At 48.6% G+C, this 12,673-nt stretch overlaps 1 protein-coding gene across 1 annotated transcript in view; it reads left to right on the top strand.

The window, feature by feature from the left end:
* The first annotated feature begins 13 nt into the window (after positions 1-13).
* CHSY1 (chondroitin sulfate synthase 1) overlaps positions 14-12,673 on the top strand; it is a 49,747-nt gene continuing 37,087 nt past the window's right edge. Inside the window, exon 1 of the mRNA XM_012732655.1 lies at positions 14-172. Coding sequence (XP_012588109.1) covers positions 126-172 — 47 coding nt within the window. The 5' untranslated portion in view covers positions 14-125. The remainder of the gene's footprint in view (positions 173-12,673) is intronic.

Raw genomic sequence — 12,673 nt, forward strand, 5'->3', positions numbered from 1 at the left:
CGGCGGCGGCGGCGGCTTCCCAAGCCGGCGGGGCGCGCGGCGATGCCCGTGGAGAGCACCTTTGGCAGCACGGTCCGGCCCCCGACGGCGGCCAGCGCGACAGGAACTTTCTCTTCGTAGGAGTCATGACCGCCCAGAAATACCTGCAGACCCGCGCCGTGGCCGCTTACAGGTGAGCCCCTGCTGCCCGGGTACCGGCCCTTGCAACGGGCATCCCGACGGCCGCCCTCGCTGCTCACTTCTTTGCCAGCTTCCCAGACCAGCGGCTCCAGGGTATCTGTGGCATCGGGCTGTCCCGCGGGCGATGGCCAGTATGGGTAGCAGAGGTCACAGGGCGGGATGCTGAGCTTCATGAGTCCGGGGCTTTGGAGCGGGGTGGCTGCTCAGGGTGTGGTTCTCACGCTGAGCTTTTACAACTTACTGCCATGACCAAGTGTGCTCGCTTTTTGAAAATGGACCTGAAGATCTTTTCATGAGGTTGTTGGAAAACGCAGCCTACCTGTGACAGTGGCCGCCGTGATAGTGAGGATAAGCACCTTTGCGAACTAGAGCTGGCAGGAATTCATCTGGTTAGAGACCTTCCTAGCATCACATGTAGATTTCACTGTTGGAGGCATTCCTGGGTTAACTAGCTCAGTGTAGGGATGAATGTGTGCTATCCTGCATCTGGGCCCTGGCCTTGGCCGCATGAGTCAGAGGAGTGGCTGGGATCCTTGGGGGATTAACAAAGGGATTAGCTAAAGTAGTCTTTTGAAGGGAGATGATTTTGGAATGGCAGGTTGGTATTGGAGTGAATTTGAAGTCGAAGGACAGGGGAGGGGGGTTGTCAGTGAAGGGATCTGTTGGGAGCCTAGTAGGCATGGGAGACACAAGGCTTAGGTGCGAAGCTCCCCCTTCACCCAGCAAGGAGGGGAGGTCCTTTGGGAAGGAACTGTGAGGGCAGTCAGTGCTGAGCGAGGTCAAGCCACTTCAGTCCTTAAATCTAGTCCTGGTCTAAATCTTCAGGGATTAGTTGTTTGGGAAAAAGCATATACAGACTTCTGTTCCAGGGGAAGAAGTAAAGACTTGAGAAAGGTGAACAAGCTGTAGAGAATGTGCCCTTGGGGTGTACCGGCCCCCATTTCTGTGTGTTTCAACTGGATCTTGCTTAAGTCCAGAGCCCAGGTTCTGCCAGGAAGCATCCTGACTGACTGAAATGTTGGTGGGGTAAAATAGATTAACAGCGACATGAGAACATGCAGATTGAGGTTTTCTCCCAGATGAACTGTGAATTTCCTGCAGTTACTTTTGGGATCGGAAAACATCCACCTCAGAAATTGAGGGTGGACTGTATCTACTGTTTGTAGCATGAATTTGAAAGGAAATTCATGTGACTGCCATTGGTGACAAACCGTGTGAAGTCACAACTTTGGGGACAAGTACCAAGAAATGGTTTGTGCAAATAGATTTGTGACTCCTTGCCCCCCACCCCCTAACACAATACATTTTCACCAATCAGAATATACAGACCAGCAGGGTCCTGTGGCATCAGAATTACCCAGAAAATGTGTTGCAAGGTAGAGCTCCTTTATACCTGGAAATAATCTCGTCTCAAATTCCATATTTAGCATGCTTGCTTTTGACCTTTCCAAGACCACCTACTTCATCTTTCTTGGATGGAGACTTTTATGTCCCTGTGTCTTTTCTTTCCAGCAGTTAGAAGTAGAAACCAGGCTTTACTCTCTGGCCTGGGTTCTCTCTGTGTGACAACTATATCTTCCTGGTAAAGAAAGATCCTTTCCAGGAATCACTGTACCCTATCTACTGCTTCTGTCTTTCCCAAATGCCCCCTCTTTTATTGCTATCATCTTAGGTCACTTTACTTTAGGGCCTAAGGGTGGCCCTCCTCTGTTCTCTGGCAACCCTGTGTTTAGATGACTGCTGGAGATGTGGAAGATGATTTTAGCCTTAAGGAACTTTGGGGGGAAGCCTGAATCAGGATGGAAGGTATAGGGTGTAACTTATGATTATGGCTTTGCCATCCTTTACAGCCTGGGCCAAAAGTCTGCCCTCCGCTTTTAAATTAGAAAATTCTTGTACAGCATAAAAGTCGGCTTGGATCTTCTAGCTCAGGGTAGAAGTCTGATCTGACACTGGGTGTGTCCCCTTTTACATTTCCCCTAAAAGGCAAGTTACTTACTTTACCTTGGGAAAAGTTAATGTTTCTTTGTTTCTAGTCTTTAAAGTTGTTTGGCTTATGGGTCAAAGGAGATGCCAACATTTTTAGAAAGAAATTTCTAAAAGTTACTATTAAAAAGTAGCATTTAGGGGCCACTTCCTGGTGGGGCAAGGGGTTAAAGCGCAGCACTATGAAGCTATCTGCAGCCTCTGCAGCACCAGTTCCATCCCAGCCAGGGAGGTGAGCAAATATCCCCTCCGCTGCTCCCCTCAGCATGTATTTCCATCAGTCCACTCTGTCTCTGGTGAATCCTCTCACCTGCACCTCTGGCCTGTACCCCAGTTCTTGTATGCATGAATAATCATTCTTAAAAAAAAAAAATAAGCATTTAGCCATTTTATGGGGGTGGAATGGGTAATGGGATCAAAAACAGTGGGGGAACGAAATGCACTGAGCTATGGTGATGGCACACGGGTGATTTGGTGATGGGAAGCCCACGGGGATGACAGCTGAGATGGAAAAAGACACACAGTGATGTAAAAATAAACTATGATATTATTTAAAGAAAAAACATTTAGCACTAATACATACTTGAAATGTTGAAAATGGCAATGTTTAGTTCTGAGGGCTAGTAAACTGGTAAGCATGCCTTTCTGAAGACTGAGATGAGAAGGGCGTTAAAAAGCTTTTGTAAAATCAAGAGCTACATCACTGTGTGCTACAGTGACTGCCCTTTAAGAATGGAACGGCTCATCATTTCCAGCCTGCCAGCTGCTCCAGTTGGGGAGAGGGAGGGGCACCGTGAGTTGTTAGCAGTGCTGTGACAGCTGATTGCAGGCAAGACACACATTTTGAAAAGCGGGCAGAACAAAACTCAAAAGTGGAGCTGATCCGAGGCCAGTCAGGGCGAACTTCTTTCATGCGCCCTGAGTAGACACTACAGCTGGTAATTTGCTAGGAGTGATTCTGGTTCATCAAAATGCTGGGATAAACTTAGAATTCATTCCTTTGACGTATACATACACGGCCCCCGTGGCTCCACATGAGTGTTGGGGACACGGTTGTGGCAATGCATGTTCTCAAGAAGCTGCCTTTCCAGAGGGAGGTACAGACACTGGAAGGGATTTTGGTGAGGGGTGCTGACACTGGGCAGGGTACGGACAGTGAGTACCGCGTCCTCTCTGTTCAGCCTTCTCGGAGAAGGCTTCCTGCCACGATGTGGTTAGTGTGTGGGCTGAGGTCTCATAATGAGGAACAGTCACGTGACTATCACTGATGAGCCATAGGCAGAGGGAAGACCTGGTGAATCCCAAGGTGGCAACCAGTTTGGGAAGATGACCGGAGGCCAGTGGAAGGACGAGAATGAAGCCTGATGGTGTCCAGTCGTGTGGATTTGGCTCCAGTGAATTAGAAAGTCTTTGAAGTTTCATGCAGCAAAGAGAGGTGATTGCATTCTGCTTGTTGTGTGGAGAATGGATTGAGAGGAGGCAAGGACGTGTGACCGGAACTAGTGTGGCAGTGGAGACAGAAAGGGTGTCTGGCGCCAGGACCTCTGCTGCTGAAGGAATGCTTACATGGGGTGACCAGGAACCTCTGCTGGCATCTGGATGTTGCCTTGAATGACAGGATGGCGCTTCTGCCATCGAATGAGATGGGGAGACTAGCCTAGGGGAAATGGGTAGAAGTAGGGAAGCAGAGATCTGGTGTCTCACCCACCCCCCAGTTTTAGTGGACTCTCATTATGTAATATATCACCAACTTCATATCTACACCCCCACCCCCATCCACATCAGGATTTCATCTCGCATCAATGCTGAGCAGTGAGACATAAAGATAATCACCATAATTCGCTTCAAAAAGAGAGCCAGCACATCTTGCTTTCTTTTAATGGGCAAAATTGACATCACACGCTGTGGAAAGCACAATGGTCAGTCCAGCAAGCCCACAGGATCCTGAAGCGCGGAGGCACTGTGCGCTGGTGGGGTCCTGGCGCTGCGTGTCTGGCCTCGAGCTGGGTCTAGATTCGGGTATGACTTTAATGCTGAGTGGAGATGTGGAAAGCCCTAAGCAGATGCAGTGTCCACAACCCCCCTCCCAGGACTTTACCTTCCAGGAACTTGAAACCGGCCCCACCCCGCTCACATGGCTGACCTGACCGTCCCCTCCCCCGCATATGGCACTTCATATGGCACCTCAGACAGCGTCTCCACCACTGTGATGGGGCTGCACCCTGGAGGGCTTTCACCTCCTCCTGGGAGGACTTTGGTTACTTAGGAAAAAACCTCCCACTCAGCTCTCTCCTGGGGTCTGGTCCGCAGTCTGCTCTCCCCGGTGGCCACCTCATCGTACTTGTCGCTGCTGTCAGGACCACCGTCCAAGCCCAGCCAGCTCGGCCGCGGTGGCCCAGCGGTCATGGCATTCTCTTCAGACGTGTCAGCAGTGGCAAGGTCAGCAGACAGGTAACCTTCACACTGCTCTCTCCGGCTCTGACGTCAGATCTTTGACCTCGTGCGTGCGTTAGGCAGGCGTGCCGGGCGTCTCCCGTTCTGAGCACCCTCAGGAAGGCAGACGCCCTCCCACCGCCATGTTTTTGGTGGCTTCTGTCCACGCTGTTAGTGACAGGGAAGGGTTACTCTGGGCTCTCCGAGGTCATGGCCAGGTAGTTCAGCTCCTTTATCAAAAGCCTCCAGCCTTAGTGGCATGTTGGTGCCCACATGGGGCTGTGGGCTTGGTGAGCAGTGCCAAAGGCGTCTGGTGTAGCCATCCCTCGGAAAGTTCCTGCTGTAGCTTGCTCAGCTTTAACCTTATTTCCAGAAGCTTCCTTTCCCTTTGCTTCTTCCTCTACGTGAAAAGGAGGTTTTCCAGCCTGACGACAGATTCAGCGGCAGGTCAGCTCAGAGTTTCTCCCACACAGCCCTTCAAGGACAAACCATCCTTGTGGAGCAAAGATTTCAGTTCTCTCACAGGTGGCTCCGAGGAGTACTACTTGTCCCGCATGGGGCACTGTCTAGCCCGCCTGGGTGATGCATAGAAACATGGCCCACATGTGATTTGATGCTTGGGGTGGCAGCTTTGATTGTCCAAGAGTTTGTTAACTGGTTGTCTTTAGGTGAAGACGATGAGGTGCACCCCCTGACAGCCACTTCCCTTACGCCTCCATATCCAGCCTGTCCAGAGTCAGTGTTTTGGAAAGTGACATTTTGGGTGTATGATGGTGCCCAGCGGCCAGGTGCTAGCGGCCTAAAAGCTCTTCCAGGGTGCTGGGGTTAAGAGGTGTTGATGTTGCCAGCCTTAGTACAAGACACATTTTAAGAAAACATCTGGACACCCGTGTTTCCTAACATTCACAAATGAAAGGCAATTTTTAAAGGAATTAAGAGATTTACATCTGAAGTGATGTGGTGAAGCGTTGGAGCTGCAAAGTTAAATTCCTCAGGGCTCTGGGTAGCTGGGGTTCTACAAGTAAAATTGGATTTTGACTCATCTGCAAAATGTGTGTGTTCTCCGTCATTTCTCATTAAAACACTGCTGTGACTCCTCCAGAACGGATTACTGTGGCTGTGACCACAACCCTCGGCTCATGTCTCGTGTGATTAGCTGCAGTTCGTGTTTTTATCCTTCAGTGGTGTCGTCTGATGGACAAGTCAGGGTTTATATAGTTCAGTCTTTTCCATTCTGAGTTTAAGGCTCTCCCTTCTTGTCCCCGCATGACACCGCCACACTCAGAAAGTTAGTGCCTGCAGAGATTTTGTAACATTTTTTTTCTAATTCTGCAAAGGGTAGAAGTCATTGCAAACTCCATTTTACCCCCAAGTGGTCCACTGTCCTGGCACCGTCTATTGACTAAGCTACCATTTCTCTACCAACTGGAAATGTCATCTTCATCGTACTCAGAATCCCTGGGCATGTTTTTGGACTTCTTGTTTTGTCCCATTGATCTTTCTGTCTGTTCTTGTGCCAGTAACACCCGTTGAATTATTGGGGGTTGAATAATATTTTAATATCCGGCAGACAAGTTCCCCTTTGTTAATCTTCTGTCCCAGACATTTCTTGGCAGCACTTAACCTGGTTCTGCTGGGAGAGTTTTGATGATATTTATTTTATTAGTCAACAGTTTGATTTAAAAAAAAAAAAAAAAGAGCACACTTTACTTAGCTTTCCAGTACCTTTTCGTGCCCAGAACACTAAGCCAACACCTTTTATTTGTCTTGATTTTTAGTTCCCTTGTTCTTTCTTTACTTTCTCAGAAGAGGAGGAAGGTTTCATTTGTTTGCCCAAGGAATGATAAAAAGCACCTTTAAAGATTAGCATCATTCCATAGGGAATTGAGGAAAGAAATTTTGGGGAAGCACTAGCTTGAATCACAGTAATCTTGGGGCAAGATGTTACAGGAAACAGCCTCCTGTTTCCTTAGTGAAGGTAGCCTGCTCCAGTCACCAGCCTCAACCAGCAAATTTCAGAGTTGTTGTCACTCTTTATTGAAAGCAGTGATACCATGTTTGTCGAGAAGTAGTTGAGAGCAATACTTGCTTTTTCAGATGGAATTCAGTTTGGCAAAAATACATGTGAAGTCTTCATGGTCCATTCAACCTGTGGGTGAACTTTGGGAGTACATCTCATTTCAAGTTGCAGATTACCTCCAAGATGATAGTGAAAGTGTGAGTCTGAAAACGAGGGAGTTCCCCTTCTCGTGTGTCAAGGCGCAAGACCTTGATGCCCGCAGGCAGAATATTCCAAGGTACCTGTAAGGGCGTCAGCGAGAGCACAGGTGATACTGTGTTTATCATGTGGCCAGCCCCTTTCTGGCCCATTAATTCAGCTGCCATTTATTAAAAATTGATTGCCGACACTACCCCTGCAGAGTTTATCATCAGGGAAAGAAACGAGTGCCATATTCAAAGAGGCTAAGTGCGTCAGCCCGTCCCTGTGCGGCCACGGAGGAGCGAGGGCTGCCCTGATTGATGAAGGTCCCTGGGGAAGTCCACATTCCTGCGTCGCAAGCTGTGGACTTGTCGATTGTATTGATGGATTTTACATTGGGGCTTCTCTAATGAGAAATCGTGGGCTTACTGACATGAAGGGAGGACAGAGCTTATAAAGTAGCATTCGTTCTACGCAGTGGGAAGGCACTTTTGTGTGAAATGGCTTTGATGTTTGTGTAGGATAGAAAGTGAAAGAACGTGTTGCATATTCTTGGGCTTTCGTATTCTTGGCACTTTGCTGCATTTTCAGCAAGCAGCAGTTTTATAATAAAGTGACAGCTTCAGCAAGAAGTGACATGTAAGTGAGTGCAGTTTTGAGCATGTTGGTGAGGGTAGTGAGGCTTGCTGGGTGAAGGAGGCAAGCTGACCTTTTGCTCCCTGGGCTGTCAAGGGTCATTTTTCTTCTGGTGACAGTTAATCCTGTTTCCAGTTCACATTGAAACACATTTATTTGGTTACTATATTTTCTTCAGTTCCCATATCTTTACTCTTCTGGTTGATGTTTGGGGAAGGCGATGCACCTGGTTTCCATATATTAATGTGAATATTAGGTGCTTCTAGCCGTTGTCATGTCTTTGTTAGCTTTCGGTTCTAACAAGAAACTTTGTGACAGTTAAAATTATTGTAACTGTTCACTGTCTCACCTTAATTCACTGTCATTTCTAAAACATGACTCTGCCAGATACATTTTCCTTGGATGATTAAAAATAAGGCACAGTCTGCTTCAATTTGATGTCACTTCAGGGCTAGCCACCAAAAAGCCTAAAGGTTACTGAAAATGTAGATATTGGTGCCATTAAAATGATTGCTTTGTAAGTTGGACCTTGGCGCAAAGGCCAACTTTTGTGTTAAACTTCTGTCTGTTTCTGGAAAATGACAGGCCAGGTTTGGAGTAGCAAAGCTGCCTGGAGAGTGACTCCAGCCAAAACTCTAAGTTGGTGTTCTGGACAGGCCAATCTCTGCTGGACGGGGAGGCGTGGAAGTGGCTGAAGTGGTGTAAGGCTGTTCTCCTTATCTGTTTCCTCATCCTTATCAGGGGAGCAGAGACTCAGAAGCACCATGGGTGATAACCTGAGCGGTAAGTGCTCAGGATGAAAGCCAGGAGGCTGGGAGCCAGCCCTGTTTGCATTTGTTGATTTGTTGGTGGATGAGTTCCTGACCTGCCCCACAGCCTCAGCCTCCTCATCTGTAAACTGTAGCAAGGACACCCCACACGCTGTGCTGTGCTGTGCTGTGCTGTGCTGTGCTGTGCTGTGCGAGGTCAGAAGGCCTCCCTCTGCCCCTCCCTCAGTGTCCCCCCTCCTCGACTGTTCAGGAAAGGGTAGCTGTTGCCTGGGCTTGGTGCCTGGAAGCGGGCGGAGGGGTGTCCTGGCCAGGAGGGCTCCCTGTCTGCCCGAGCCAGGCGCTTAGATTTAGACTGGAGAATCTTCACGCCTGACTAAGTAGGTGCACTTTTGGGCTTTCATGTGGGCAGCGGCAAAATACAAACGTTTCCAGCACTTAAAGCTGAAAAGGTATCATGACATCAGAATTTGCCTTGTGCCACCAACACTCCAGACTTTCATTCTTATGTTTCAAAGAGGGTGTGTTGGTGTCTCCCTCCTGAGTAGTCCTGTGGTTGACACTGAACCGGCCGGCTGCTGTTAGCTCTTAATACCCCAGAACCACCTCCTGGGCTGCTGCCCAGGCCGTCGTGGAGTAGGAAGTTGTAATCCACCCGCCACAGCTTTACTGAGGGAGAAAAAGGCTCTTGGACGCTTGCTTTCATCTTAAGTGTGTTCGCTAACATAAACGGTAGAGTATAATTTCTTAAAATTTCCCCCAACATTTGTGATGTTAGATTTCCCCACCTAATTCCAAAATGGATTTGAGATTGCTCACATCACTAGTGTTAGCATCTTTAACAGTTGCAGATTTTGAAAGAGGAAGCTAAGTATCCGGAAACCACACGGGCAGAAGGGGGAAGCTGTAGCGTGCCAGAGAGAGGGTGGAGGGGGTGGCTGAGTCCTGCTGGCAGCATCCTGCTGGCTGCCAGGGCGCCCTGGGGCCCTCCGGAGTCATCACGGGTAGCCTCTGGGCACCGGGAGCTTTCCCAAGGCCTGAGCAGCTTCAGGCCCCTGGCTGCTATGACTGCACAGAACTGCCTTCCAGGCCCTTTTCTGGGTAACTGCCTCTTCCAGCAGCCCCGTGCACTTCTCGGGGGACACACTTGCTGTAATTGCCCTGCTTCCTTTGTAGTCACCTGAGGGGGGAAAAACTTCTCAGGTTCTAGTACCTGGAATTGTTATTTCACTTAACCCTGGACAGAGGGGCCCTGTTTTGTGGCTTCTCATGGTTGCCTGAGCTAACTCTGGGCCACGGTTAGCAGATGTGATGCAGAGAGGCCTGACACGTGAGCTCCCTGGCTCAGCTGGCGAGGTCTCCTCTGCGTGCCCAGGGTGAGTGCTTGCTGTGGGCTCCAGGAGCTGCACGGGCCTCTCAGGTGCTGAGACTGCCTTCTCCCTTTGCGCAGACCTTCGGCTGTTTTCCACATATGGTTAAGTAGTCTGGAATCCTTTCTGTACTAAGGAAGAATATAAATATATATCTTATTGTCTGTCAGTCCCTACAGGGGAGAAACTAGATTCTCCTTGAGTCCACATTCAGAGGTCATTTGGTGAGTTCTTTCAAATGTATCACGGGAATCATCAGCCAACATAATGATAGATAGTGGCAGTTTGGGAAGAACTCACAGAAAATCTCCCTTTCACTTGTAAAAATTAATGTAACAAAATTTAGAAATTATGAAAAGGTAACCCATCTTTGTCCATTTTTCTTCCAGTTTTTGTCCACTGGATAGAGTAGCAAAATTTTTCGTTGTCAAGCCTGTTTATTTCTCTGGCTACTTCTTAGCTTAAAACTTTTCCCCCAGGTTAAAAGAAAAAGTTCTTTTCAAACTCTACCTACCCATTACAGAAAATTTAGAAAATGTACAAAACATGAAGAAAATTAAATCTCTGCTCCTCCCTCCCCAAATAACCACAGTAAGCACTTTGGGGCCATGTACATTTTACTTTTATTCCCTTAACAATCCACAGCTTGAGTGTTTTCCGTTACTTGCTTGCAAGACTTCTGGTATGCTAGGATATATGTCAGACGGTATATGCAGTTTTGCACAGAGAGGTATTTATATAGGGACCTTCAAATGACGCTATTAGAAGTTGGGGCCTTGACACTGCGTCCCACTCAGCAAAGCCTTTGCTGTCCAGCTGCATTTACTGAGCTGGTGTAGCGTGGGAGGGAAGCGTGGAAGCCCGCAGGAGTGGCTTACCAGGCCACTGGAAGCTTTGCTTTCTGGCTGGGACCTTCGCAGCTTTTCTGTGGTTTCAGTTAAGTGAGGCTCTTTGCTTCTGGTAACAAACCAGTTGATGGCAACGTTGACATTTGCTTATGAAAACTAAGGAACTCAACCAGCTTAGGTTAGATGGGGGAAGGAGGACCCGCAGGGGCATTTCCTTCTAAAGGCTTTGAAATTACTCACACACTTCCCCTTCTCAGGAAGGTGAATCATAATTTGTGTTCTAGAACTCTTTGACTTTGGAGCTTTGTACGCCCTACTTGGAAAGATCATCCTTCAAGATCTACAACAACTTCGCGTTGAGAGATTTCCCTCAAACCACCAGTCATTTAGAACAGAAAAGGGCAACGTGACATTTTTTTTTCCCCTGGAGTTACCTAAAAAGGAAAAGATAATAATTGGGTGGCATTACCATGAAACGGCAGAGAAGCTTTAAAGAACAGTTTGAGGTTAGATGTCTGTTTTTAAAATCAGTTGGTTTGTCTTCTTGGATGGATTACACCACGCAAGCCCACGCCGGCGTGAGTCGCGTGTGTGCCAGGCTGCGGTGGGTGGTGGCCCCTCTGCCTGGTGGGCACACTGGGCGGGCCGAGCGCAGCCTCCGCCCTGTGCGGAGCGGTGCTTCCAGTGAAACACCCTGAGGTTTGGTGTTCACTAGGCGTCCAGACTTGGGTTGCCTGACAGAATTCCACTATGTGGCTCGAGTGTCAGGTTTTTCATTTTTAGCCAGAAATGTAAGAAGTGGCCCTTTCTGTAAACTTCCCCTCCAGTTCAATCCACACTTTCCTGTCTCCCTTGTTTTTTTTTTTTTTTTTTCCTTTTGCTTGATTTGCAGACTCCTGACTTGCCTGATAAGTCACACTTAACTGCATACCAGGCTGACTTCAAAGCCACACTAAACCTTCCCAATAAACCTCCAAGGCAGGAACTTTATCATCCTCAGTCTATCCAGATAAGCTGAGTGTGGAGCCCTGAGGGGAGTTGGGGACTCAGCCCAGGGGCTGGGTGCCCCCCCCAGCTGTCTCTGGTCACCGTGTGGGTCCTCCCGTGGAAGGAAGGCGCTGTCTCACCCGCCCAGCCCCAGGCACTGCTGCGTCAGGGTTATTTTCTGGGACTGCCACTTTGGTATTACCTTGAACTTGTGCTTTTTTATTGACCTTGTTTTAGTTCAGAGGCAATTTGTTGTGTGCTGAAGTTGTTGATTTTATTCACTATCTCTAAAAAATTACTTGTAAGGTAAGACAGACTATTTAGCTTTAAATTATATTTCAGAATGGTATTTTGACTTCAGCGTGTCTGAGTTTTGCCTCTCGCTGCCTTCTCGCTGAGCCTCGCTGAAGCTGGTGCCCCTGCAGTAGGAGTGTGCACGCTCGGGCAGAGGAGCTGACCTTGCCGTCTCAGCACGTCTCAGCACGGCACACGCTGCAGCTGTCACCCCCGTGCCGGGGGCTGTTCTGTGCTCCGCGCTGAAATCATTCCACAGAGTTCCTGTGGAGTGCCGACAGAAATCCCATCTGCATAAGGATTCGGGGTCCTTGACTTGAGGGGACTCATGGCACAGCCTCCCCTTCACGACTGCTCAGTGCAGGACTCTGGTCCATTTAGGTCACAGGTGCGGAGGGCGGCGTTGGGCTCGCGTCCCCCCTGCTAAGGCGCACGCCTTTGGCGTCCTCCGAGGCATTTCCAGCTGCCGCATCCCGTGATGATGTGGCCACTGTTTTCTCTTTGTTGTGGTACATAAAACAATGGCGGTCTTACTGTCGACATCCTTGGTTTGATGGAAAGTGACACCTGTTGAATCCTTGGGCTTTTAAGTGCACGTTTGCAGAAAGTTGAGTCCCGTCAACTTTTTTCCTCTGCTCCGTTTGAAGTCACTTTATATTCCTTTAGTTGGGGAGGAAGAAAAGTAAAGCCAGTAATTATTTTTTTCAGTACTTGGTTGTGGGAATTTTAAAATAACAGAAATGATAAGCTCAGGCATTTTGCTTTGTGAGGTGAGGAAGGACGGGTGGAGGCGGGGCAGAGGGTGCGTCTCGCCCCCGGGTGCTGTTCTTGGAGTAGTTAGAACAGTAGATTTTGAGGTATGCATATTTTGTCTCACTCAGCTTCCCCCCCTCCCCCAATGTAATAGGAGGTCCCCTCAATATAGAGGAAATGTACACAGAATAAAAAGTGAAAGTCCTCGTTCTCCAGCCA

This window comes from Condylura cristata, unplaced genomic scaffold, assembly GCF_000260355.1.
Source record: "Condylura cristata isolate star-nosed mole 26May11 unplaced genomic scaffold, ConCri1.0 scaffold00035, whole genome shotgun sequence".
Lineage (NCBI taxonomy): Eukaryota > Metazoa > Chordata > Mammalia > Eulipotyphla > Talpidae > Condylura > Condylura cristata.